General features: G+C 36.0%; 1 protein-coding gene across 1 annotated transcript in view; it reads right to left on the bottom strand.

Moving 5' to 3' along the window:
• Nucleotides 1-27,534, bottom strand: part of LOC126814726 (metabotropic glutamate receptor 8) — a 43,034-nt gene extending 15,500 nt beyond the window's left edge. Inside the window, exons 1-2 of the mRNA XM_050540079.2 lie at nucleotides 27,383-27,534; nucleotides 433-2,748 (exon numbers count right to left, since the gene is read on the bottom strand). Coding sequence (XP_050396036.1) covers nucleotides 433-2,571 — 2,139 coding nt within the window. The 5' untranslated portion in view covers nucleotides 2,572-2,748; nucleotides 27,383-27,534. The remainder of the gene's footprint in view (nucleotides 1-432; nucleotides 2,749-27,382) is intronic.
• Nucleotides 27,535-27,805: the final 271 nt, after the last annotated feature.

The raw sequence follows: 27,805 nt of genomic DNA, 5'->3' as shown, positions 1-27,805 counted from the left end.
GGGGGATATCGCAGACTAAATTGTGTATGTAAACAAGGCGGCCATAATTCTATATCGTCGAGTATGTGTACAAATGAAGATTGTTTGGCTTCTTTAACATAACAGAATACAGAAAAGTGTTAGTTTCAATAGATTTAGATTTCCATTTTACACGTGTAAGTCAGGCGTTGGTGTTTCTTTTTAATTTACTATTATTGAAATGTTAAAATAACGATGTTGTCCTCGAGCATGAGCAAGTTTATATATCGCCGAAAGTATAATAGACGAAAATCGAATTCAAAGTTTGTCCCCGAGACAAATCAAGTCCTAGCGATATTTTATGTGATTTCTGAAAGAGCTACTTTACACACGTCAACGGAAGGTTGTCTGGAAAGAGTCTTATAACTTCCTGTTTTAATCATTAAAAAGGTGGATTGCATCCCTCATACTAACCTGAATGAAAATAATACCCGTTACTATGGCAACTTGTGATGTAGGGCTGGTACATTGTGGCAGTGCGGTTGTTTTTCTTCCCGCCCTGAAGATTCTGTAAATCCGATTAGTCTTTACCAGAAGTGGTGCATACACAAACGTGAAGGTGAGACTAAAACCTACGTGATTTAGGTAGCACGACACACTGTTTGGTACACTCAAAAAACTGAACACCAACATGAATGCCACAGAAATACCGACAAGCATCACTTGGCTTAATTCGCGACTTGATGATCGAATGATTCTCTCATGTCTATAAGTATGGAATAACATGACCACAAAAAGGGCAACAATAAGTCCTAATATGGCACATATACAAATAGAACACGCTATTAAGTCTGCTAAAGTGACGTAACTGGGAACTATTTCTACACACCTGCTACGCGTACGTTCATCCGGCCAAAATAAAAGCTCACACGTTTCACAGTGTGTAGAATTAACAGATGTTATTTCGTTGTTTTTACAAGATACACATTTCCAGCAACATGTTTCTCGCGAAAAGGAATATATTTGACCGCTGATGCAAGGTTCCGCACACACCGATTCTGGAATGGAATGGTCACTATCTGAACGATTACCAGTACTACTTCTCTTAAATTCTGACCATTTTAATTTATCCTTGTCAATAGACAATGCATTTGTTTTCATATCCCACATACCAACCTGTTCATGACGCGGAGTACCTTCGACCATTTGACACTGACGTATTTCATATTTACCCACTACGTCACCATTTTGGTCAAATGATATCTCACCGATTGAACTGTTAAATGTGACTTCCTTTAAGGCCTTTAAGAGGCCTTCTCCTTGAATACACTGCCTTACTGCTTTACCCTTTAAATCACCACAGTTCTTGTTTATATAGTCATGCAAGGCATGCGCAAAAGCATACACTGCGTCAATCACATATGACGCCGCAAATATTGGAACATAATTATCATCCTCTGTGCTTTGATGCAAACTACTTCTCTCCATTTCCGGTTCAGTAAATTTTCCGGATGTGACGTTGTATGGTAACCAGGACTGAACGTCCTTCTCAACTCGATGTTTCTCATGAAATAATCCTGTTTCACGTAAAGATTTCATATACTTAGAAAATCGTGGGACATTTGCTGAAAAAGGACGAACGCTAAGAGAACCCAAGCTGGAATTACAATATTCTGAATCGTCATCTAATATCAAGCTTAATGCGTCACTTCCGGTCCACAAGAATTCACGAAATGCGTTTTTACGTTTTGCTGCTTTTATAACAGAAGCTGCATGTGCACTATCTGCATACAATACGACTGCACGAGCACCCTTGTATTTTCTTAACGAATCGATGACACTGTCATACTGAGAATTACCCATAGAATTTCGTATTTCTATAGATTGCGCAACACAAATATCTAGTTCCCGAAAGAGTTTTATGAGTTGCCTTTCACTTTCCTGCCCATAACTTCCTTCCGAATATATGACGGAGACATATTTCCAATTAAAGAAATGCAACAGGTCCACTATAACTTTAACTTGGTACTTATCCGGTGGAACCATTCTCAGAAAATAGGGAAAGCGTTTCTTATCACTCAGTAGATCACTCGTGGACGTGTGACTAATCTGCGGTATCTTGAATAACGCTAATACATTGGCTAAAACTATACTTAAAGAACTCGTGTACGATCCTATGACGCTTACAACGTCATAAAATGGCGGTATTGTTTCGTTAGTGCGATCGAAGCATGGAGGACTTGGGCAATGATTTTGGAAATTGTGAAGGTCTGGCATGAACTGCATTGCTCTCGCTAACACCATTGATGGCATAAGGCAGTCATCCAAAATAACAGTTCCTAAAGTAACATTTGGTAAGATATCGGACCGGTTGTTAATTTCGTTGATAGCAAAGATAACGGCTTGTACGTATTCTATTGACGGAAATAAAGGAATACCTCTACCGCAATTTCGGTTATCTTCCGATATGTGTATAGATAACACTGCGCCTATGTTGATGTCCCCACACTGAATATATTCATAAGATTTATTAAAGATCTCTGGTGGGTAGCCCCATACTAAGAATCCACAACAAATCATATACACAAACCGGAGATAAAACGAAGATCCCATATCTTTAAGATAGTTGACCCATTAATAATACAATTCCATCTTGTGTATTTATTAAAGACGTTGCACTATTCTGATTCCTCATTAGAATCCCCAATGTATTGTACAACCTCAATATCTTCAAATTATCAGGTTTGGTAGCTGGAATGATATTCGAATATCGATTTTAACTCTTTCAACCTGAAAGTAAAAACGATGAAAAGAGTTTAACAATGCACAATATTGAACTATTGAATAATTAAACAAATTGTGGGAATAATAAATTGTTTACCTGCCTGGAAGCAGTACGTATTCTTATATTGATGAGGTTTGTTTATTTTACTTTACTCTGTGTATTTACACAAACTTCACAATCAGTTCAAAATCTAAACTAAGTTAAATATTTATGTATATCAACACGTTTGATACACATGCGTGAAAGCAAGAATTGGTATACTCCTCGTACATCAAACCCGTCACGCCTTATAATCTCTTGTCAAAAGCTTAATTGTCTAATATAAAATTAGTAAGCTATGCGATATGTCCAGATAAATGGTAACTTGTATAACATTTCTAGAAATAGTGAGCGTACAAAGTACCTTTAGAAAAATCTAACTTAATTCAAACGTTGAAAAACTACAAGACCTAACCAGACATGTATTTCAGATGAAAAACTAAGGCAATTTAATGCAATTTAAACAGATATGGTAATACTCCGATGATAATATTATAATGAAATGGCATTATGTTATCTCCACACATCTGACACCATCTGGCGACTTCAAGTCCCCATGATAACGGGATATAATAGCTATACAAGAAATGTGAATCAACGGGTTTTTTGCGTTAATGTCGATTATTTTGTTTGAATAACTAATTGAATACATGAATTGGAATATATCCAAGGACGGTGTTGGTGGTAAGCAACGTTAAATATGATAATACAAAAATATTGACAACACCGAAGAGTTCTGTCAGAAAGCGTCTAATATCTAGATACCGATCGGAAACTCTATTTGCCAAGCTTTTAGACCGAGTCATTCACAAGAAATTATTACCATTGAATATATAAAGCCATTAATAGGCGTCAATTACATTATTTATTATGTGACTCTTATCTTTACCATACTGAGACCTTCATGTCTGTACATGCTATCAACTTCTCGTAACATATTGACCAACATTTCAAACACAACACTATATACTGGTCAAAGGTTGACATGGGTGTACAGAGCAAGGGGTTCATCAACATGCTGGACAACATGTTGCTCATCATCATCATGTTACCGAAAGAATGCCAATACAACATGGCAGTCTTGGAATGGACACAAACTGACTGTCCTTAACCTGGTACCGAAACGTTGACCGGTGTAGACAAGGTAAAAATTATGACCTCGTAGATAAACCAATTGTACAAAATGCATACCGTGATATTTATGTCACACGTCCCCCCCCCCCCATCTTGGTTTATTAATGTCCCTGTTGTAATTGGTTTGTAGTATTTGTTTGTATTTGAATCCCGCTGCCCTATTGTCCAAAACTAATAGAACGTATGATACAACAGTCAAAAGTATCAATGGTTCAAAATTCCGATAGTCCAAAGTCTAGTTTCTGTATATTTTCAATTCCTTTGAATTATCTCACTCTTAGCTGCTGGACTAAGTTGTCGTTCTGTGGTTACCTTCTTTGGTAGAACAATCACTTGCAGTTTTACTGGTCAACAGTAGGATGGTTGTCAGAACATTTTCATTTGCTTACTAACTTAGCTTCATAGTAATATATTTATTTACGAAATAAATTTCTCTTGTGCGCATAAACATTTGATCGTTGCTATATTTTTTCTGTATACATTCATACAATCTAAGAAGGAAAACAGTAAAAGGAAAAGTCATAAGGGGAGCACAGATTTTGCGTTTAAATAGGACATAACTGTGGTTAACAGACAGACACATTGTTTAACACGGTATATAATCACACAAAAATAGCTCATAATACATAGGTTACAGCTGATCATTATATTTGACATTCATTCGAAAACAATAATGATAGCCTACTTCGGAAGTTACTCCGTTTTCCAGACAAAAATTATTCATTCTTAAATTCCTATACCTTTAAAAGCAGATATGGAGGTTTGGGAGTCGGGTATTTTAAAAAACATAAAATACATAAATACATATAGCTTTTACGATAAAATACCTAACCGCGCAAAAAATATCATTGTTGTCTCAACATTTCTATAATACAAAAAATATTTATTCCAGAGAACAGACGAAAAATTGACAGTAGGCTTAATATCCCTTAGGGTGTACATTGCAGTCTAGTTCTGGCATATCTAGATTATAATTCAGAGATTGGTATAGACTAAATATCAATAGGTTAAAGTGAACAATTGTAAATACGCCCTGGGGCCACCAAAATCATAATTAATCGTAGCTTAAGGGAATATATTAGAAGCAACTGTTAAATGCTATTGGTAATGGTAAGACTACCAGACAGTATTAATTCCAACTTTGTTTATGCTAACGTTTGAGTAAATGAAATGAAATGGAGTTTAATGTCATATTGTTCTGTGCGGTCTGGGCTAATGAAGATGGTCATACGCCACACAATGTACTACGAGCGAGCTTTGGCTCGGACCATGGCACAGCGGTCAACTCTTATTTCGAATTCTGTCAAGGGTGTTTTTATGTGCACATAACGTGTACACGGGATCCCGTCAAAACGACAAGACACTATTCCATGTCGCTAACTTTGGCCACAACATGGCCGTAGTTAAGAACAGATTCTATGATGATTATTTAATTCTTCATTAGGTTGACGGACCAGTCATGGATGCTACATACTTATGTTTAAGGTGGACCGCCTGTTATATATGAAATGTACACAAATTTATCACAAGTAAGTGATCTTCCCAACAAAATGAGAAGAGGCATCTGGTGTTGTAGAAAAGGGCAATAAGTCAGAAATGTATTGTGACAAGCGAACCGAAATTGAATAAAATGCTTTGTCAACCTATTAGTAAAGTAGACAGTTATGGAGAAAAAATCTTAACAAATTGAGAAGGGGCATCAGACGTTCCAGAAAGAACAATTAGTGGGTGTCAATATTTTAGTCAAGTAGCCAGTTTTAGGGTAAAATATCTTAACAAATTGGCCACCGAAAACAGAGCGAATGGACAAAGCTTTACTTCCCGTAGTGTGGTGTAACGCTTACAACAAAGTTGGCAATATTTTATAACGACGGCCTAAGTAAGCAAGCTGTGCGCCTGGGAAGAGTTGAGAACTGACCCGCTTCACACCTCCCCCACCCCTCCAATCCCCGACAATGGTTACTGCCAACACATCTTTAAATTTGTTGTTTGCCTCATGGAAAATCAGCGATTGGACTTCTGGCACCCTGCATAAGAAATCTTTTATTGACAGAATCTTGACCGGCTGACATTTCAAATATCTAAACGTTATTTCCAGTTGTGTTAATTCTCCAAGTTACTTTTTATCTGCCAGCATCTGTAGGGGATCGATAAGAATGAAATAATTATTGATTTTTACATAATCGTGAATAGATCACCATAAAATGGACATTAGTAACTGATGGTAGATCCTTATTCAGCTTTCTAATCTCTCAATAACAGCTGAGAATGGTATCATCTTGATCAAACATGCAGATTACATTTGTAAATATATCTTTGTGACATTTACATATTTATTTGACTTTTAACACGTCCAAAAATATTATATTTCGTTTTCCGTTTTAAAATACAATGTAAAATGTATACGGCGTAAATTCTACAAACACAGTCATGAAATTGTGTAAAATTCTTTGATCTTTTTTTTTTTTGCACCACCAGAGCTAAAATAACATAAACTATTTTTTTTTTGTTTCATTAAAGTTGGTGATTTCTTATGTATCAAATAATACAGAGACGAAATTCAACTAGAATGTGACAACAATCTGTAGAATGTAGGAACCTTTCTCTATTATTTATAACTAAGTAATGATATTAAAACAACATTACAAATCTATCATACTGATTACTTAATAATACTCATCGATCTTCCATTCGGCTCATACCTTGTGTCCAAAACAACATCACTTCCCGATATGAAATGTCAGAGTAACACTTAGTTCCAGGTCTAGTGTGTTGTTAACAACTTTGAATAAATAATGAGAAGCTTCATTTGGAATGAAGATAAATCATTCAGCTTTTGAAGAGTGTATCATAAAAGATATACCAGTAATGAAATGGTTGTGAACATTTTGAATAACAACCAAATCAGAAAAAAACAGTGAGAACAAAAGGGCTTATCACTTCAACCTCTCTCTGGTCCATAGCCATCAAAAATCTGAGAGAAAGGGGTCGACAATCTTTTATTTCCTTTTTTGATCTCGTTCATCTTCTTCAAACTAACATGTTAATGTATCATGTCCATCAAAGTCTGTAAGGGGAAGATGAGATACTTTGTATTCAATTCAATATGAGAAAGTCACCATATTCAGTTAAAAATATCTTTCATCGTATAAATTCTGCAGAGATTGAGGAACGTGGGATAATTTCTTCCAACCTGTGAAGTTAAAGATATCAAACAACATTATGTAAGATCAATGATATGCCGTTAATTCAAAAACTCTTTCATCAACCTGACTATGTTGCCGTGGGGATGATTTGATCAGTTTCCTGGTTGATTTGTTTTGCTTATCATAAATAGATTTGTTTGATTTATCCTCAGAACATCGGCTCGACATATCGTCTAAATTTTGCAAAGGTGATAGTTATAATTCACCCAGAAACAACACGTATTTTACAACACATTACCGAAGCCGACTTCCGCGTTCTATTGCCATTAGTCCGTAGCTAGCTGTACGGGTACAATCGTATTAATTACGTTGCTCGGTAGCTAGTTGTGTGCCCTTGGGCGGTACTAAATTACATTGCCCGTAGCTAGCTTTAGCCATTGGGTGGTAACTAAATTACATTCCCCCGTAGTTAGTTGTACGCCCTTGGAAGGTACTAAATTACTTTGCCCGTAGCTAGCTTTACCCACTGGGTGGTAACTAAATTACATTACCCCGTAGTTAGCTGTTTGGCTTGGGTGGTACTAATTACATTGCCCGTAGCTAGCTGTATGGCTTGAGGGTTCTAATTAGATTGCTCGTAGCTAGATGTACGACCTGGGTGATACTAAATTACATTGCCCGTAACTAGCTGCATGGGTTGGGTGGTACTAAATTACATTATTACATTACCCGATCTAACTGTATGGCCTGGGTGATACTAAATTACATTGCCCGTAACTAGCTGTATTGGAAGGGTGGTACTAAATTACATTATTGCATTACCCGATCTAGCTGTACGGCCTGGGTGATACTAAATTACATCGCCCAGTCTAGCTGTAGGACTCGAGTGATACAAGTTATATGGCCCGTAGCTAGCTGTGCGGCTTAGGTAGTACTAAATTACATTGCCCGGTTTAGCTATACGGCTTGGGATGTATTAAATTACACAATTAATCTACACAAGTCTTGAAGCCCTAAACAAACAAATATATATATATATATAACAACTGAATATGTGTAAATAAATATAAAAAATTGGATATGCACGAGAAGTTAAAGATAGTTTTTGTTTCCAGTGCATAAAGTAAAACAATATTAGAAATGAAATGAAATGTTAATGAACACGGTAAAAACATCATAATATAAAGCTTTAAAACATGTCGTTCACAAGACATGGTACATCTACTTGCTTCTAACACAGCTGCCCATACATTTTTAAAGTTTTGACAATGCTGTTGATTCGGTTGACAATCATGTCAAAAGGAAAAATATGCTGATACTGGTTTTAAATTTCATGGTTTATTTTTCACGTTGAAAATGTCCGATTGGCGTGTATGAAACAAATATAGTGGGGCAACATGTTTTATTACCTAGTAGGCGTACAGGGCTTTCTAAGAAAAGGTTGACGATGGCCAGATCTTATTGATTTAGGAAGTTTGCGTTGCTGTCAACTATGGCTGCATCTTGATTTTGTGCATATATTTATTATTATTATTTGCATTCCATATAATGCATGTATAATAGTCCATACATTCAGATGTCTTAAAGGAGTCGGGTGATCTCAGTGGGTAAGGCGCTGGCTCGCAAGCCTGGAGATCTCTGGTTCGACGCCGATGATGGTCCAGAAAGTTACTCGAGATTTTCCAGCGTGAGTGTTGCACCCCGTTAGTGTTGCAAAACGGACCCTTGGCAAAGAACAGCGTGTGGTTCGGAAAAGATTGAAAATCCGAGGCCCCATGTACACGTTGACTTGCACGTAAAAAAAATGCTTGACAGTTGGAATTCGAAATATGAATAGGTCGTATATTGTCGTTATCTGGGCAAAAAGTACCCGCTTAACATGTTGCATGGTGTATTTACGTGTTCATTAGACCGGTTGGTGCTGAACTGTAGGAGTTTAAACCACATTTCATTTCCGATATTTTAAACCTTTGTATTCCAGGGAGCATTGCTCTCAGACGCGTTAGCGTTGACAAATCTATTTAGCTCTTTGCCATTTGTTTGACTGTACGTATATAATCAGTGCCACTTTTTATTCAATATTACTTGATCTACATTCATCCTGTCTGGTGTTAGTTAAAGAAGTTAGATATGTGTGAAATACAGGGACTGACAAGAAGAAACAGATTATTTAGAATAACAAAAGCTCTTGGGGTCTTCCTCTGCAGACGAAGCTAATCTCTGAATTATGAAACAGTTTATTATAAAAATTGATACTTTGTTTTGAAAGTTGGGTTTTGTTTTTTGAAAGTTGATCTTATTGTTTTGATAGTTGATATTTTCTTGATATTTTATTTAATACTTGACATTTTCTTTGTATTTGAGAAGTTGGTATTTGCTTTGAAACTTTGAAAGATTTATATTTTTAAGGACATTGGCTTTGGAGATGGGGTATAGAGAAATTACTTAAAGAGATAATTTGTCTGTGTTGTTACACAGCGGGTTTTCCAATTTGATCGTATGCTGCAAATCTTAAGAAAAGTTAAATTAGCTCACCAGTAATTGTAATTGATAGATTTTCTTGATAATTGTTCGCCATATTGTTTGAAATCTACAAGTTTAATACAAAGAGTGTTCAATACACGATGATCAATTAATGTATATACTTTCTTTGATGATATATTATTGATCTACCATATGATGTTTTTGTACACTAGCTAAGTAGGTGGGTCTACATCATAAATATTATAGTCATTGATTTCGAAACAGACATGTCTTTCTAGTATTCGATACAATCTTTCGATAAGGCCCCATCAGTTTGATTTTCGTTTCTACGGGAACACCTGTAAAAATTTTCCTTTTTTCCTTTTGATTTTTTCGACAAAAAGACTTATTTTACAGCCAAAGGTATTTGATTGTGCTGTTCAGAAGCTTTTTCTTCCCAACTTTTAAGTTTTTAAATTTTAAACAAAATATATTACACTTGATTCCAGTGTATGGAAACCCCAAAGAGCTGAAAATGAAACTGGTGTGGCCTAAGACAGAATATTTTCCCAGCATTTACCTTTCAGACTATGGACGCGAGCATTCATAGAATATAAGGATGAACTGGATGATTGTGTCTGTCCTCTGAAGCCTATTGGAGAATGGTAAAATATAACCTGAAGATTTATAGGTAACGTGACTATTTCTAGATAGCCAGTGGGTTTGCACGCTATCGCTAAAAGCAATCAATTACACTTCTATTAAAATACCGGTTGTGTCATTAACAGTGGAGATTGACGAACACTGCCGATTTCTGTTACAGTCCTTGCTTAAAGCTGAACTCCTATTACAAAACTACAGAAATAAAAAAGATTAACGCCCCAAACAACCGCCATACTTGTTTTGAATTTGTAGAACAAACATAGCGTCCGCTTAGGGGTGACAAAGACACAGACAGGTCACGACCACATCCAGTATATGCCGTGTCAAGCAAAGTGTGCACATCCGGTTAGCTAGTCAACTACCAATTACCTCCTGACTGATTGAAGTTTTTTCACTATCAACTTACTGAAAATATTATTGCTACACAATTATTATGTCTGATCAGGTACATATAATTTTACTAATTACATGAAATAAGTCAACCACGATGTACTTTTTGATCTAGTGATAGTGAAAAAATTTCAATCAATCAGGATGTGCACACTTTGCTGGATGTGGTCGTGGCCTGCCTGTGTTTTTGTTATGGCGGTTGTTTAGGGTGTTAACTTTTTTGTTATTTAATTATGTCTGTAGTTTTGTAATAGGAGTTCAACTTTAAGCAAGGACTGTAACAAAAATCGGCAGTGTTCGTCAATTTCCACTGTTGATGACACAACGGGTTTTCTATTTAATTATGTCTGTAGTTTTGTAATCGGAATTCAGCTTTAAGAATCTACAAGGAAAACCAACACGTCTATTAAACTGGTATTCTTTTTAAAGAAAGAAAACTGCTATTATTTAGCGCTGGAGGCAAAGGTAGGGCAATAAACACATTTAAATTTGCCTGGTTCCTAGTTGTTTTCAGTAAAGTTATATATGTTACGTTGGCTTCAGATTTCCGGAGATGTACCTTCTGTTAGGTGCTAAACACCTATGATTTAGATCAGACAAAATTAATGAATTGGGGCTGATCTGATATGTTAATTTTAGTAGTGATGGAGCCAGCTTTATAAGATTAATTGATACACATTACATATATAACTTTTTTATTTTGTTTTGTTTTATGTTTGATAGAAATCTACAACATGCTGCTTGTTCAGGCGCCTGGCTGAACGCTCTGTTATTCGCTTGCGGAGAAGACACCCGAGCTGGGACATGCGACTCTACTTCTTGTCATTCATATACAAGCTGGGAATCGAAACCACGCCAGCAGAATCAATGACATATCTTGTGATCTAAAAAGCCTGCCTTAAACCATCCGACAACATCCCACCCCACCCCATCCCCACCCAAATTCTAATGACGGTTACTTAAAACTATATATCCTCAATACCTGCATTTAGCGGGGTGGGGTGTACTACATATTAGGTTGGTGAATTTCCTGAAGAGGGAAGTAATTTTTTTAAAATTAAAAATGGAAAAGATTATGTGTGGTCAATATGTATAGCAACCTATCAGTCTTAGAACTGAACCAACTTTAAATGTACATTATGTAAGATTTATATAAAGAGCTGACAGTTCTCGCTGTAATAGTTAAACAAGTGATAATGAAAAGGGAATTTTTCAGTCAAGTCATATTGCTACGATTATAAACAAAATCTCGATTATCCATTTTTAAAATAAATTATTAACTGGCAATCATGTTTAAATCCGTTAAAACTCAAAACCAGCCGATATCTTAAAAGTTGATCAAGGGCTTTGCATGTGAATACATTTGTTGTTGTTTATTACAGATTTAACGTCCAATACATTAAATATGATATTATGGACAGGGTGAGAATAAATGTCTAAATATACCATTTGAGATCAAACGACAGATCTGAATTAGGGAGATATAGCTCAATGCATCTTTAACCTGATTCTCCATAAAACGTGCTGATGTGCGCCTAACAAAAACAGTTGCATTTCTATATGGTTTTGTTATTGCATAGACTTGTGTTTATCTTTAACTTATAAGTTTATCTTGAAATCATAATAAACTTAGAGAAATGTGTATTCTTCTTGTGAGGTATTGTCATAGAACTATTCTTGGCATTTTCATTTGTCTTTTTCCTATAGTTTTGACGAAAATAGAACAACTAGTTCCTGAAGTATAGAGAATGTAAAACAAAATCGACCAATAATTTCTCCTTCATTTCGCAGGTTTTCGTTGATACAAAAACCCGATGTTTTATTTTGTTTGATTGGTTAAAAGGAACAATCTATAAATTTAAAGAGACAGTCCTTTAAAGTGTCTGAGTGTGATTTAAACGATATAAAAATTCCTGCTGCAATCTACAAGAGAGAGAGAGAGAGAGAGAGAGAGAGAGATGGGGTTTAACGTCCACCCGACACAAACTAGGTCACTAACTAGGTCATTTCGAAACTAACATATGGTTCATTTTTTTTTCATTAATTCACTTGCGCGTAAGGGTCTTTAGCAGTGGGGGGGGGGGGGAACCGGAGGACCGCGAGAAAACCCAAGAATCGAAATCACGCCAGTTGACTATATAACGCGGTAACCATTCGGCCATCCCGATCTACAATAGGTTGAACCACTAATGTCAGTCCAAAAGATATAATGAACTGAAATGCCATCGATTCTACTCCCTGTGTAAATGCCACACTTTACTTTTTCTATACTTTACTCTCTTATACTATAGTTTGTTTTCTTGGCAGAATCTGTCCGATAACGTCATGGTATTCCACCACCATCTTTGTTTCGCCGAATCTAATGGGCCTGTTTGTAATTCGGTGAAATCCCAGCCGGGAAATTATCTAGTGTTGGCATTTTGAATTTGTTTTCCTACTTAGATGTTTAATACGCACTCTCTGTAGCCTACATAAGCGTGGGTTAAGACGTGATGTTTTTTTTTTATTTTCCGAAAATCACGCACAGTTATTTTGATAATGACCCCAAGATGATTTCCGAAAACAAAACTGATAACAATGGGGTTCGCCGATGCGGATTTCACCTTACGGCCTTAAGTAAACATACGGTAGGCCATTTTTTAAGATTTTGCAACTGCGGGGGCAAGATAGCGATGAATCTGGCGCATAAATTTTGACCCTCTAAATGACCAATCATACCCCCGCACTTTAAAGATTTTATCTTCACTACGGGGAGGAGGTGGGCAAAACATTTTCAGTATGGGGGCGTACTTTGGCCTTAAAAATGGCCTGCTATAGTGTAAACATCGTCAACTACTTCCTGTCGTCTCCAAGGACGCACAATGACGCAGTATTGCTGTGTGCCAAACTACAAATACTCGAAAGGTGGGCACACTTTTCCGAAAGATCTAGTACTGCGGAAGTGATGATTAGTTGCCACAAAACGTAATGATCAGCACACTGGGAAATTATGGCAACCCGGGGAGCACAACCGTGTTTTACAAATGACAACTATACACAAGTACACCTCTCGGTACGAAAATAATAAAAACATAGACCCCTACATACATGTTCATCATCACTACATTCAATTGAAAAATGTCAAGGATTTGGATTTAATTTTGACCAAATCCCCATCCAAGAATAAAAAAGGCTTAGGTCTGTTGAAAAATAAACCCTCATCATTTTAAGATTGAGACCTGATTAAAGGCATAGATTTCATGATATTTTGTGCAATTGCAGGAAATAAACCCAACGTAGTGATGCAATAAAGATTCACAGTCTTTTATGAACATGGACGATATCAATGAAATATCAGCGTAGACAGGCTATAATTACAATTTTATCTAGTTTGAAACCAGAACACACTTGATGTAATATCAATTTCTTTCTGATACCATGTCTGGTGCTATCATTCAAAACATGTTACATTATGCTGGGCATGTAAACTTTAATTTCATGCTGTTTTATTTGGAAACAGATTAATCGATTTGCATGATGAGAACAGTGTTTGTCAGATGAAGCCTCATTTGGTCAGTTAAGACATGATGTGCAGGTCTCAAATGCAGTTTGGATTTTTAAAGGTCAAAACCTTTCGGAAGCATATTTGCAACAATACTTGGGTAGACCTTTAAATCAATACATTGATAGGCCCTTAAGTCAAATGAAATATCTACTGTTCACCATTAGAAAACATTAAACTGCAATTAAGCTCTTATCTTTTCTAGTCTACAGATAAATATTTTCATTGGGAAAATACAAAATAAATCACGGAAAATACAACGCTAATGATCATACATTATACAACGGCCGGTAGCACAAGTCTATCCAAAATAAATTTTATGTAGGTTCTATTTTTATTTCATCATTCTGAAATCCATTTGGTAAACATGAAACATTGTTTAATTTTATATAAATGATATCATTTGATAATATGCATATAAAATCAGCTAAAAAATCAGCTAAATGTTGATGGCAAAATGTGATGAATTTCTTATATTGTTACTAGCCGGCCATATTGGTTACAGATTTGCAATAATGTGGATTCGACGCTTGTAGCAATAATTTTTTTGTTTAATCTAAAGTATTGTGAATTTAGATTGACAAAAACATGCAGAAAACATTTTTAATTTATTGGATTCGTCCAGTTCTTGGGAGAGTTGGGGTTTTGTGAAATTTCCTTTAATTGCGATTGGCATGTTAATAAATGTATATACCATATTGTGCACGAACTGAATCGGTTAACCTGATTGACTGGCATTTTATTGAAGAACACTGTAATTACATTGAATCTAATGTCTAATAAATTCAATAAAGTGAAGTGGAATTTGTAGATATCAGTTGTCTGTGATTCAAATTATAGGTTATTTGCAAGTACAAATAACTTTCTGCAGAACATTAATAAACCCATTCGCTATGAAACTTTCTGCAGAACATTAATAAACCCATTCGCCATGAAATCTGTTTTATATATATAGAAGACAGTGAATATTTTATCGTGAACAGGCCAAGACCTGTTTTGAGTATTTTGCCGTGAGTTCCGATTACACATGCGAACAATTCATTTTATTACACTTTGTAGTAAGTCGAGTTTACATTAGTGTTTATAATAATTTTGCCGGCAGATAGCATTGACCCCTAACCCTAAAAATGTATATTCTACTGCCACAGCAACGTCAGCCATATTGTTCGTGTGCATCTGTATCCGCAAGTAATTTCATAATCTAAGTACATACTTTTAAAACATGTATGTGTGGGGGTGGGATATTTGAACGCGTGTCATAATGTCTGTCATTTAGTCAAGTGGCATTGTTTCGATCCCATCCTCGTGGGTTTTCTCCGTGTCCCTCGGTTTCCTCCTAATACAAATGAAACAAAATGGGGTCTAATGACCTACTGTTCTGCTCCTACTGGTCTAATGACAAGCGAATTATTTAAATAAAATTGAACCATATATTGGTCCCGAAATCACCTATACTTTATGTCGAGTGAATGTTAAACCTCATTTCTCCCTCTCTGCAATTATCAATGGAACTAGACGATGACCCGACTCTGATACAAGCTCGGGTCTTCAAGATTTAATATGACATGAACTTTCTCATATTTCTAATACCTCATCATATAACTGTCATATTTGGTTCTCTTATCAGATTTATTAAGTCTTTAGGACGACAGTAATTGAGTCTGGGCAGTCTATAACATGTTAATATTAATCACCATACGAATAGTAAAAGTGGTATTTAGTATTTAATTCGAGTACTGACTTAAATACTGCGTCACGCTCTTGTCAAAAACTGTTGTCTTCCCAAGATGTCAAATGGGTCATTTTGAGTAAACACATCGGTATTTCCTTGTTGATGATTTGAATAATCATTCGCAGTTGTGTAACAATTAGTTCCTGGCTTGGGGTGGGTTTCACCACCAGCAAGACTTAAGTATGCATTAATCGAGCGATTATTGGTCTTTTGAACTTATGCGTGCGTAAACTTGGCTTGTAAACTTCGTGAAGTTGGGGAGAAATGGGATTTAACATGTAGTCAACACAAACTAGGTCATTTCGGGACTAACATAGGTTACAATTTTATTTCAATAATTAGCTTGTGCGTAACGGTGATTAGCAATGGGGAGAAACTGGAGAACCCAGGGAAAACCCACGTATAAAGCACGACACTTGACTCAATGACAGAGAGAGAGAGAGAAATGGGGTTTAACGACCACTCGACACAAACTAGGTCTTTTCGGGACTAACACATGGTTCAATTTTATTTCAATAATTCGCTTGCTCGTAGGGGTCTTTAGCAGTGGGAGGAAACCGGAGGACCCGGAGAAAACCCACGAGGTTGGACAGGCGACCCTACTCTTTGTCACGTATCATACCGGGGATTTAGTAATAGTAGTTTCTGTTTATAGTTATTAGACTTGTCAATTACACAATTACACCCCCCCCCCCTTATCTTTTGGTACCCTGTCCCTCGCGCTGTTCCGGCGCCCCTGCACCCCCCCACCCGCCTGTCCGTCCGTCGTCCACAATTTATTGTGAACACTCTATTGTGACAGTATTTGTACTTTAATCAGGTTCTTTGATGACAACACTGGTATATACATCTAATAATAGTTTTATTCTGCTTCTTACAATATTAGGTACAAACATCGTGATGTAAACGACCGTAGAACTAACTATATGGAAGGAGTCATGACTTAATTAGCTTGGCTTAGCATGAGTGTGCTAACTCCAGAAGCTGTCGTCTCGTACCGTCTCGTGCCAAGGCGCCCATGGCCTTAGCTCAGTCCTGGCCGGACCTAACTCCTAGCCCTGCCTGGACCTCTCTCGTATCCATTAGGTACCTTGATCTAGGCACCCGCCTAGCATGGCCTCCTGGACCCGCCTGAAGATTCGTTTCTGTTCTGAGTTTATAAACGTATTCGAGACAAAGGAGCTCATTAGACACCTGTCTAATGTATCAAGCATCATATGAAGGTTTAACATTCAATATAGTTTATCAGACAAAGAAAGTTAGATAAGACATGCCAACAACAAGTTATAGTTACGCAATGACATAAGGAATACTACCAAGATCTCCAGCCGGGTATTGATAGCGACAGGTTTATGTTACAATCACTAATACGTATTTTAATATGGCAGGACGCCTCTATGACATAAGTCATTATGTTATATACCTCTCTTTGTTTGAATAAAGTTATGAATTATATGAAATAACTTTTAAAGACTATTACAAAATTAGATACCTATGGAGTCGATAATTACTACTCTTATAAAGATATAAACAACAATAATAATAATGAAAAAATATATAAAAACAAACAACACTCGTAAAATGTCGTATACAAAAATGTCTATAAACAAAAAGAAAAGGTAAATGAAACACACACGAATTTAAAAGTTATATATACATGTAAAATGTCATAATATCCAAAAATGAAAAGGTCAATGAAAAACACACGAACTTGAAAGTTATATACACACAATCGGTCACACACGCGAGTCAATGAAAAAAAAAAAACAAACGAGATCCTGGAATCACAAACACAGACTACTCTTATTATTCACATAAATGGTGGAATCGCGAACACAAACTACTGTAATTATCTTCTTAGACCGATTATTTGGTGGAATCGCGAACACAAACTACTGTAATTATCTTCTTAGACCGCTACTGCACTGTCGTAGCCAACTGTAGGGGTGGGGTACATATGATGCCCTTCCTCGTTCCAGTAATGTTGAGGGGTCAGAATATTCCCTGCTCCGTTTAGTTCAGCTCTTCTTATTGACCGGTAGTCTTTTCATTTTCCATACCGTCTGGCAAAACGGCGTGTTATGACATGTGCATATGAAGAGTATTAACTGCCACCCGTGTCGAAGTTTTATCATCTGCTTATCATATATATCATGGAGTGAACTTAATTAATAGTTAATCAAATTAGCAAGTGGAACAGATTTGACTTTAGATATCGATCTAACGATATTTACAGTATTATTTACATGGATACAATTGAAATTAGGGAGTCATATTGTTTTATCTCAAGAATAATGAATGATCTGAACACATTTAACCAATCTTAAATAAGATATTTTTGAAAGAACTAACGGTTTATCTCTATAATTTTTAAACACAACACAAAATAAGACGATACGTTCGCTCTTAAATCCGAGCACAACCCTCCTGGGGTTAAACCACTTAACATAAACTTCTCCCGTTACATATCGGGGCATTTCCCAATAAAACTTTGGGGTATTACAAATAAAACTCTCTACCGTAAATATCGGGTCTCCCGTAAACCTCGGGGCATAAATATATATAGACAAAATAACAACAACAAAAATTATAAGAGATAAAACCGTTAATACCGTGTGATTAAAGAGCTATATCTCTCAATTAGGATACGCTTAACTCTATTCCAGATAATTAAACAATCATAAAACATTTCACTTCGCAGTTATTAGCCTGATAATACTTAGCTACTACTAAATTTAAAAGCCAAAATATGTGTTCAAAACAACCAATGATAATTCATAATCTTTTAAAAACAACATGACGCATTTTAAAACAAATAATATATATACAATTTTGTTTTAGTCATTTTCCTACAAATAGTTAAGGACTGTTCCACTACTAGCTTGAACGGCAATATATTAAATCTAGTAACTACACCATGATATTTAATAAAGCGTGATGATAAACTGCTGATTTCCCAGTTAAATTATAATACATTATAGCACAATGTCATTATTAACCGGCCATGGTATGATTAGAAAAAGACTTACCCGTGTAGACTAATATCTGTGGCCTGTGATCTTCTAGTGGTATACGACTTTGCACGTTGCTCTGGTCTACGGCGCCAATTAATATGTGACAGTATTTGTACTTTAATCAGGTTCTTTGATGACAACACTGGTATATACATCTAATAATAGTTTTATTCTGCTTCTTACAATATTAGGTACAAACATCGTGATGTAAACGACCGTAGAACTAACTATATGGAAGGAGTCATGACTTAATTAGCTTGGCTTAGCATGAGTGTGCTAACTCCAGAAGCTGTCGTCTCGTACCGTCTCGTGCCAAGGCGCCCATGGCCTTAGCTCAGTCCTGGCCGGACCTAACTCCTAGCCCTGCCTGGACCTCTCTCGTATCCATTAGGTACCTTGATCTAGGCACCCGCCTAGCATGGCCTCCTGGACCCGCCTGAAGATTCGTTTCTGTTCTGAGTTTATAAACGTATTCGAGACAAAGGAGCTCATTAGACACCTGTCTAATGTATCAAGCATCATATGAAGGTTTAACATTCAATATAGTTTATCAGACAAAGAAAGTTAGATAAGACATGCCAACAACAAGTTATAGTTACGCAATGACATAAGGAATACTACCAAGATCTCCAGCCGGGTATTGATAGCGACAGGTTTATGTTACAATCACTAATACGTATTTTAATATGGCAGGACGCCTCTATGACATAAGTCATTATGTTATACTATAGACTACATTTATCATCTGATTGTTTTGATATATGTGGTTTACATTAGTGAGATTAAGAATCCTATTTAATTTCAATAATTTCCGTTAATTATTTAGGAGTCATGGCCCTTGTTTTACTTTATTCTACCTTGTAAACGCTCTAACGACAAAAATTAACATCCTGGCTGTATGGAATTTATATGTACCCTTGAAATTGGTGAAACAAAGAAGCCTTGAATTTCAGCAATTTCTGTTAAATACGTCTAGAGTAATGGTCCTTGTTTCACTTTATCGACCCCTGTGAACGCTCTAATGGCAAAAGCTATCATCCGATATGTTGAAACCTGTGAACGTTCTAACGACAAAAGTTAACATCTGATCTATATGAAATTTTTACGCATTATTTAAATAAGTGAAACGAAGAATACTATTGAATTTGAGCAATTCCTGTTAATAACGTTTGTTATTTCACTTTGTTGAAGCTTGTGAATGCTCTAACGACAAAAGCTATCACCCGACCCGCATGAAATTTATATATATGAATTTCAGTAGAGTTAAGTTTTTGTCACTCTGTGAACCCTCAAAGGACGAAAATTATAATCTGATCTGTATGTAAATGCGGACGATTTAGCTGCTGTGGGCTTATGTTTGGTTGCCTAGTAACTTATCTTTATGTTTAGTACTACTGTCCTTAAAGTCATTATTTTAGACTTTACCTAAAGCTCCTGATACTTTTAAAAGTAGTGATATCAATGTCAAAATCGAGGAGAAGACTGTGATTAGGATTACCATTAATGACTTGAGGCCATTGATTGGTTTAGCTAGATTTGTCTTCCCATTCTTAAAACATAGTATAATGGTCTCAGCTAAACGAATTTCCGGGGGTAGGCATTTTTTTTTGAACGGACAATGGGCAATCGTCGTACAATTTAAACTTTTTCTTGTCAAAATTTAAAACATTTATATTTTCGCTTTTCAGTCTCTATTTCTGAACCATTATAGCAAGAACGGAAAGCATTTTATCTAAATCTTACATAATGCCTATTTTATTTTTTTTAAAAAACCCATATGTTATAGAATTGAATGTTTTACATAAAATAAAATAAAATACGGGCGTATAGAAATGAATACGAATGTCAATAGAGATAAAATCTCATCACCCAACTTCTTATACTATATGATAATTTAATTTAGAAAGACATTGATTGAAATGTTGACATGATAAATTTTCATTAAAAGATATATCCACATTTCCATAAGAATTGTTTCTATATTTCTTCTATGTTAGGGGAGTAGAGTAATGGTTATAGTTCGATAAGATTAATGGAAAGAGTGTCTAGAGTTTTAATCATCAGTTTTACAGAGAAAGAAGACTTCAGTCGTTACATACTCCTGATATTTATGAGGCTTACAATGGGCTGTCGTTTATGATGGGGTTTAACGTCCTTATGTTCTGCACCGACTGGGCTAATGAAGTTGGGCTTACGCTTTACATTACTATGAAGGAACTTTTTCCCGGTCAGCAGCGCTATATACGGCCTATTCTTTTTTTCGAATTCCAACTGTCAAAGGTTCTTTTACATGCACACCAATGTGTACATGGGACCGGTTTTCCGTCCCACCCGAACGGTTAGACACTTATACACTTATGCAATAAGACTTTATTCGTTACACACTGATGGAGCTTTAAATCATTTTGTGGAACTCGTGGCAATAGATGAAGTGGACATTAATGTGTTTCACAATGCTGAAATGGCGAATCACAAAAACATTGAGGAAATTATACATCACGAGCAAAGACAGTGGGGGATTCTATTAAATGTGTAGAACTTCTTTTGTGACAGATGTGAAAACCATGTTGATGGGACCATGTCCGGTTGATGGATTATGGCTATGGTTGTTCCTGTTCTGATTTGTCAAAACTAACATGTCTTGAATATCTTGACCTTTGAATATGTGGATTGCCCAAGTAATGTTGATATGGACGGTTATACAAAAAGGTTTAAAGCTTGTCTCAAAACTTCATCTAATCCCTGTCGCCTACTTGATCAATGTGCAACCGATTCCGAGAAAACAAATCTTAAAGGTTCAATAACTGGTCGTAAAAAAATGGCTGATCTGTTTTGATTCCAGAAATGATCTAAATTATCCACGTGATTTTGTGCACGAGGCTGGGTATACTAAAGGCAGGGTTACACCAGTGCAACGCTCCTTTAAGACAAATGTGGCAAACGTCCAGGAGGAGATGAAGTGCTGGCCCCGAGTTCACAAAGCATTCTCAGACTTACATTAAGAATTTACCAAAAATTGTTCGCCTTATTTTAACTTAAATATAGAGCTTTATAAAATTTCTTTTGTTTTAATGTATCAAATAGATCAATAAGAAACTGCGTACAAAGTTTTGTGTTTCTGGATCAAAGATATTTCTCATAAACAGTGATTGACAGTTGAGTAAATTTGTAACTTAAGTCAGAGAATGCTTTGTGAACTTGGAGCCTGATGTTACTCTGTGGCAGCGCCATCTTTACATTCAGGTAAATTTTGGCACTTGGCATAAAACTTTTACATTTTGAATTATCTGTGCTATTTTTGTTGAGATGTGTAATGCTTTAAGACCAACTTAAGTCGTTATAGAATATTCCAAATATAATTAAATACATGCGCACTTAGTAACTGGATACGTTAACACCCTGCGTTAATGCCCCACTGCTGAACCAGTATAAAGTTACCTTGGTGCAATACCGCTAAAGTCAAGCGCAGATCGTGCGCTTTTGGTACTACTTTAGAGATGGAAAGTAGCATATTTAGGTAAACGTCACAATTGTAGCACAAAGCGCAAGCTGTTCAAATCCCAAACCTCCTCCAGGATAACATTCCCTGTACCGCCCAAAGACACACACGTTACACACGTCAGACACACACACTCCCCGATTCTTTAAACAATGCCATGACCCTATTATGATAGGCCTGATTAAGTATTTTCTTGTATATTGATTACTGTATGATCGATATCTGTATCAGTTCTTACATCTCAGTGATGCTGGACAGCGGGGCTGGCAAGGGAAGTGCGTAGTCGATCGGATGGTACGAAAACCTAAGGTCCAATGTACACATTAGCGTGCACGTAAAATAACCCTTGACAGTCTGAATTCAAAATAAAAATAGGACATAGCGCTGCTGTCCGGGCAAAATGTTCTTCATAGCACACTGTATGGCGTATATCCGTTAGCATAAGCTCAAAATTTTCCAAAGGCTTCATTAGCCCGGCTGATACACAAAGGTAGAACGTTCAACCCCATTTTTTCACTTCATTTCGTCTACACGATAGTCTCGTTAAAATTATATGCTCGAAGCTACTCCTTGGCACACTTCCAGTTTACTGTGTCGAGCGAGTGGTTATCGTACAAATTATTTGATTAATCACGAGCGAAATCGTTAAACCAAGCACGATAGTTTTAAACAGCTTAGGTGGCTTTCTTCCTATTATACTTTAAATAAACCCCTAACATTTCATTTTCTTTTTCTCTCACACAAACAAGCCGTACACCTTATTCATAAGCACGTAAACGATTTATACTGTCCATATCACATACTTTTCAAATACAAAATCTCGAAATACTTAAAACCGCGTAATAAACTTAAACCATTGTAAACATTTTACAGTTACATACACTGTACAATTAAGCAGTCGTATAAATAGTTTCATCATCCAATAATACATTCTACAGTGTGATAAATGTCATAATCTATCGCTTTATATGAATTTAATTGGGCAATCAAAAAGGAACTACTTTTTTTATTTTCAAGGAAAAGTTCATTTTTTTTATTAAAAGTAACTTTTTTTTAAAAAAAAAGAACTATTTTTATTTAATTGACTCTCATGGAAATACTGGGTCAATATAAAGGACTTTGCAATGGTTGAATTGCTGTCAAAAATTATGTATCACTGCGCCGTAATGTAATCAGGTTCAGTAAAAGTGAAATCTATAGCTAAGAATTATATTTATTTATTTGTGCATGGAAGAAAGGATTGAGTGATAAATAAAATCTCCTACTCGTCTTTTTTGATTTAAAAAAAGACGAGTAGGAGATTCTCTATCTCTTCTATAACGACTGTAACACCCAAACGCCAATGTGAACCAATGTTTTTTTTGCATCAAGGATGTAAAGATTTGTGTCGGCAATCTGGAATTCACCTTGCTTCTGGACTTTTGTTTATCCTCCATTTCAGAAATGAAATTTTCTAAACAAAAATAGTCCACCATCAATTACTGTTCAGTAAGATGCGTAGTCCAAGGTACTTTTCGCTTAATTCGATTGAGGGGGTAGGGTGTGGATGGCCGAATAGTTTGCGCGTGCGCGTTGTATTATAAGGTCTGTACATGACAAGGAGTAGGGTTGCCTTTCCAATCTCCGGGTCCTCCGGTTTCCTCCCACTGCTAAAGACCCCTACGCGCAAGCGAATTATTGAAATAAAATTGAACCATATGTTAGCCCCCCTCTCTCTCTCTCTCTCTCTCTCTCTCTCTCTGGTTAACTGCTAATAGTAAATACCACAAGCGAATTATTGATATAAAACTATTCTATAAGTTTTGTGAAACCCATTCAAGAAAAAGCAGTTCGTTTAAAGACTAAACATGTTACTTCTTTATTTTCACAAATCGGTTGCGCGCAAGGATCTTTAGCAAAACTAGAGAACTCGGGGTTAGATCAAATCAACAAGAAAATGACTATCGATGATCCAAATAAATGCTGCAAAAGTATAACAAAACGCATTAGCTATCTGACCCAGGGCGGATCCAGAAGAGGGGATCCATCCCCGCCCCGCCCCGCCCCGCCCCGCCCCGCCCCGCTCAGCTACATAAAAAAAATGTAAGATGGTGGGATGGGGTGGGCATTCAAAGCGGGAGATAATGATATAGACATATGTGATATCACAATTAATGATTTGCATCAATGAAATTGAATCACAATGTGATCCTAATTCATAACAAAAATTGACGTCAAACTGTGTGTTAGATTTCTCTCTGTAATAAGTTAAGTGTGCATGTATGCCTACGTAATTTGGAGACGATGATGGCATCATGCATTGTCAACTGTCAAATTCCCCTCAACAGGAACCTGGCAAACTCCCTCCTGCAAAAAATCCTGGATCCGCACCTGTGACCTTTCCAAGTAAATGGTATCAGGTGTTTTAGAATGATAAGACGATTATATCCTGCCACTATCAGTAGATAAACAACCTGACAATTTTAACTTTTTAATTAATGATTCTATTGAGGAGGGAAGGGGAGGGAGCTGTAATAACACCAGGACTGTGTTCAATTGGCGAGATTTGCCCTTTCATCTAGCTAATGTATAGACATTTTGGTTAGAAAATAATGATATTTACTCAATCAAATGACTAAATTTAGACTTCAAAGCCAAACGAAGTAGTTTATCTTCAGGTACTGAATGCCAACCAACATTAAAATCGAAATACAGATCACTCGTTAATTAGATTGCAACAGACAAAGTATAGCAAAAGTTATTATCTTCGTTAACAGATCTTTTAAAGAAAAAATCCAGATGAGGAAACATCTTCCAACTTGACATTCTGCATATAGAGAACTATCTACTTTGAGAATAGATCTTTGAACTGAATGGCCGCCATATTGAAAAAATAGTGCACTATTTTGTTATGCGATTCTAATCCTTTTAACTCTTTTACAAGACTAAAAAATAATTTTCAATTTCATTAAATATGAAGATGAAAGGGGGATGAATACTTCTCAGAGTTCTCTAGGTAAACTTCGTGTTTTCGACTGAAATTGCCAAGGTGGGAATTAAAATGTCGGTCAACTAGCTTCCTGTCTGTTTTCAAGACTAAATAATAATTTTCAATTTCATTAAATATGAAAATGAAAACGGAATGAATACTTCTCAAAGTTCTCCAGGTAAACTTTGTGTTTTCGACTGAAATGGTCGAGGTAGGAATTAAAATGTCGGTCAACTAGCTTCCTGTCTGTTTTCAAACGAAGGTAATTTTGGACAGACAGTGTGTGTTTCGTATGCTAACCTGACTGTGTGATAATATTTTCTGTTACGTATAACACCTTTTCAAAAGATTTTTCATTTCAAATTGGTACCAGACTTTATAAGCTTATTACAATTTTATGAAATCTAAGTACATAACTCTCATGTTTAATGAAAAATTTAAATTTTATAAATACCATATTGCGCTAGGAACTAACACTTCAAAATTCGGTTACAATTTTAAGCAACATTCAGAAATTTAATAAATGAAATGCAAACATGTATGTGTCATAGTGCTCGAATTTACGATATTTTTAGTAACATTCATAAATTTAATAAATGAACTGTATACGTTAGAGTGCTCAAATTCACGAAATGGTTATAAAAACTTCAAAATGGGGTTAATATTTTAAATAAGATTCTGCAATTTAACACAAGAAAGTTTAAAACAATGCATACTTTAGAGCTATAAAATTCGGGAAGTTTGTATAAAAACTTTGCAGTAACAGTTTTCAGCTGTTATTAATTTATCCTCAATCAAGAATTCCAGGTTTTACTCTGAAGTCAATTGGTTGCAGGCAATGAGTTAATGAACTAATTTCAAATACAGTAATATTTTCTGCCAACTTAAGGAAGAAAACTAATGGATTCAACACAATTCGTGGGTTATTCTGAGGCTAACATACAGTTAATTACTATGGTCCCGTGTGCAATATTAGGACACATTTTCCGAGAACGCAGTGCAACCGCATTCTCCTCAAAGAGACATTACGCAAGAGCTAAATATTGCTATTGTATTTCTGTTTTGCTTGTTTCAAATACTATATATTATTTGGACGTGTATTAACATGACATGGATGACTAAGATAGGGGGTGGATTAGACAACGCCCGCGATATCTTTATTAAATGTTAATATGGATCCACCTACGGAGACTGGAGCCCCGGTTGGCTCGCTAACCTGGAGGTCCCGTGTTCGAGAAAGTTTATCAGGATTTTCCGGTGTAGTTCATTTCTCACGGAGACTACGAATTGAAGGAATGGAAATCGAGATTTCGTTTATTATGGTAATTGACAATCGAGACAATTTAGACTGTTTCATTATTTCGGTCAGAATAAAATATTTGAATAAAAAATTTCAATATATTCATTTTCCATTAGAAGTAAGGTGTCCTCGTCGAAACATCGCTTAGTTTAAACTCAATAAATGTGTATCCATAAAATTGTACTCTGTGTTAGAAATAAGGTAATTTGAATATAAAGATTCAATATATTCATGTTTAAACTATAGCAAGGACGGCCAGCTCTTTATCTAAATCTTACATAATGCCCATCTTTAAGGGTTCGTATACCCGCAAAACCTGACAACTTAAAGTAGCTAAGTCTCTAACTCAATCGCATCCAAAGTCTTCGACATTGAAACCACGAGTTATTTGACAATTTAAATCAACATAGACGTTGTGGTCTTATCGGGAAAGGAAAAGATGGGCTTCTGAACATTTTACCATTGGTGCACGAATCGTGTACCATAATGCGTTTCAGGACAAGTCTAGAAATATTCCACATGTCATGTCAAACGGCGACGCCATATTCTTATCTGGAGAGCATGCGCAATAAATACTAGGTGGAGACTGGAATAATCAGACGCTAGACTAAAAACGGAAACGATTGAATGTAAATCAGTTTATATACATTCATATTACATTATTATATGCGTTGCGACCCATTTGTGTCCATTTCTAGGTCCCAAATATGAGCGATTTAGCTCCTTTAAAGAAGTATATATGACACTTACCTTGATATGTAAATATGGGAATATCCCGATTGTCGGGTTTAGACTGATGAAACTGTTTTGAAAATCTGCCGATTAATGTGTTAAAACTGCATTCTTAAGGATTATCCATTCGGATCAAAACAGAAAGCTTTGGATTACTTTGATGTTACCGAACTCCAGATTACATCACGGGATGATTTATACATTTTTAATCATAATCAACCCTTCAAGAAAAATATTCCATTAATATTGTTTGTTGTTTTTTTCGGTAGATTGAAGTTTAATCTCGGTAGAAATAAATGAAACAATTTACAGTCAAGTGAAGAAAGTGGTGTTTCTGTTAAACATTTCCAATAACTTCTCTCAGCCCTTGTACTAATGCTACATATCGTGCGTGTACTTGGCGCGTGGCGGGAATACTACATTCTGATCGCCACGAAGAAC

The sequence above is a fragment of the Patella vulgata genome, chromosome 3 (genome assembly GCF_932274485.2).
Source record: "Patella vulgata chromosome 3, xgPatVulg1.2, whole genome shotgun sequence".
Taxonomy (NCBI): domain Eukaryota; kingdom Metazoa; phylum Mollusca; class Gastropoda; family Patellidae; genus Patella; species Patella vulgata.
Note: the sequence above shows the minus strand (reverse complement) of the source record. Positions and strands in the feature narration are given on the sequence as shown.